General features: G+C 42.4%; 1 protein-coding gene across 1 annotated transcript in view; it reads right to left on the bottom strand.

Annotated features, from left to right (window-relative positions):
• The window catches only part of CCDC170 (coiled-coil domain containing 170), a 120,916-nt gene that overhangs the window by 71,101 nt on the left and 48,046 nt on the right, over positions 1-1,769 (bottom strand). Inside the window, exon 5 of the mRNA XM_006874358.1 lies at positions 1,065-1,382. Coding sequence (XP_006874420.1) covers positions 1,065-1,382 — 318 coding nt within the window. The remainder of the gene's footprint in view (positions 1-1,064; positions 1,383-1,769) is intronic.

Here is a 1,769-nt window from a genome sequence, read left to right as displayed (position 1 = left end):
TCTCTCCACTTGTTAAATAGGTTCTCTAAAAAGGCAAGGAAGTATTACAAAGAAGAAGACAGACGGGCAGAGGGGCGAAGAAGCAATGGGAACAAGAGTTCATTCTCAATGTTGTTACTTGCCAGGCAGTATCTAAAGGGCATTATAACCATTTTTTCATTAATATTCCCAATGAGAAATGAGTTTATGAGCCAGAAACTTACAAAATCTTATGTGCAATTCCAAAACCCAAAGGTTCTGAAAATTGACCAAGTTTTTGTTGTTGTTTTGTTTTGTTTTGTTTTGATAACTCAATTACTGACAAAGTTCAATGTGCCCTGAGTTGATCTGGCAGCAAACCACGACCTGAAGTTTAGAAGGTTATTTATAGTCTTCTTTTACCCCACCAGGTGGAGTTACAACCTATTTTGCTGCAGAAACATGAATGTGCTTGGTGATGACTGCTGGATGTGCTTGGTGATGACTGCTGTCCCAGGTCCCACCGAGGGAGGCCGAGTCAGGTAGCTTCCTGTGGACCATTTTATCTTCCTAAACCTTGAAACTTCTGAACTCAGAAACACATCCAAGGTTTCAGATAAGGCACTAGGACCCTTCCAGCAAATGAAAGCACACAGTCTCAGAAAGCTGCCACCCCCCTCCGCCCCAGGTCACATTGCATGAAAGTTGAGTCCACAGCAGAAGCAGTACTCAGGACCCAGCGGTCTGACTCCAGGACCCACATCCGTAGTTAATTGATGCTTGAGTCACTAGTTAGCCTTCCATGTACTTGTTGCTGTTGATAGGTGCCATCAAGCTGGTTCCAATTCATAGAGACCCCTTTATACGGTTTCTGAGGAACAGCTGGTGGGTTTGAACTGCCGATCTTGTGGTTCAAAGTTCAGTGCTGACCCTACATCGTCACACCAGGAGTCCTTCCATATACTAGATGATGTATAATTGACAGTAATAAAACCACATTTAAATCATACATTTTATTGATTGATATAGATCATTTATTGGGCCTGCTTAAACTAATAGAGTATTTTATTAATCCTCAAGTTTATAAATAACCATCACCCACTCACCCTTTTCCTGCTCTCTTTCTGGCCACCCATATCTTGAATCTTCTCCAGGATGGCATCCTCCGTGGTCCCTGTGAAGCCCCAGCTGCCCTTAAGGAGAGCTACGATTTTCTCCCGAAATGAGGAGTACTGGTTCTGCGAGGCTGCAGCTTTGTCCAGACTCGCCTTCAAACTCTTCTCCAGTTCAGAAGAGCTTTTCTTCAGGTGGCTCAGCTCCTGCTTCAAGGCATCCCAGACCCGCTGGCCAGCAAGGAGCCTGTCTTGGAAGATCTTAACTTCCTTTTCAAGAGCTTCTTTTGCCTCTACAGCCCCGAGCAAGTCCTAACACAATCAGATAAAAGGAAGACAAGTATTAGCCACCAATGAAGCACACCTGGATTTATGAGAGCAATTCGTTTACCTTTTTTCCTAATCACTTCAAGAAGTGAGATTAAATTCTAATTCCATTTTTAACTCGAAGCTCCCTATTGTCTCTTCACAATTGAAAAGAAACAGAAAATGTGATTAGATTAATAAAAATAATGGAAGATCAAGGAAACAATCAAGAGTGCTACAATTTGATGACTTTGACCTACACTAATGGATGTAAAAGCTCAAAATGCCAACTGAGAGGGAAGAAGTCTTCATATCAAGTATCAATCCTATCCCTTCTGTATACAGGGTAGCTAGGGATGGGCAAACTTAGACATTGGCTACCTAAAATGAAGG

This window comes from Chrysochloris asiatica, unplaced genomic scaffold, assembly GCF_000296735.1.
Source record: "Chrysochloris asiatica unplaced genomic scaffold, ChrAsi1.0 scaffold00271, whole genome shotgun sequence".
Taxonomy (NCBI): Eukaryota; Metazoa; Chordata; class Mammalia; order Afrosoricida; family Chrysochloridae; genus Chrysochloris; species Chrysochloris asiatica.
The sequence above is the reverse complement of the archived record's forward strand: the minus strand, read 5'-3'. Positions and strand labels throughout refer to the sequence as shown.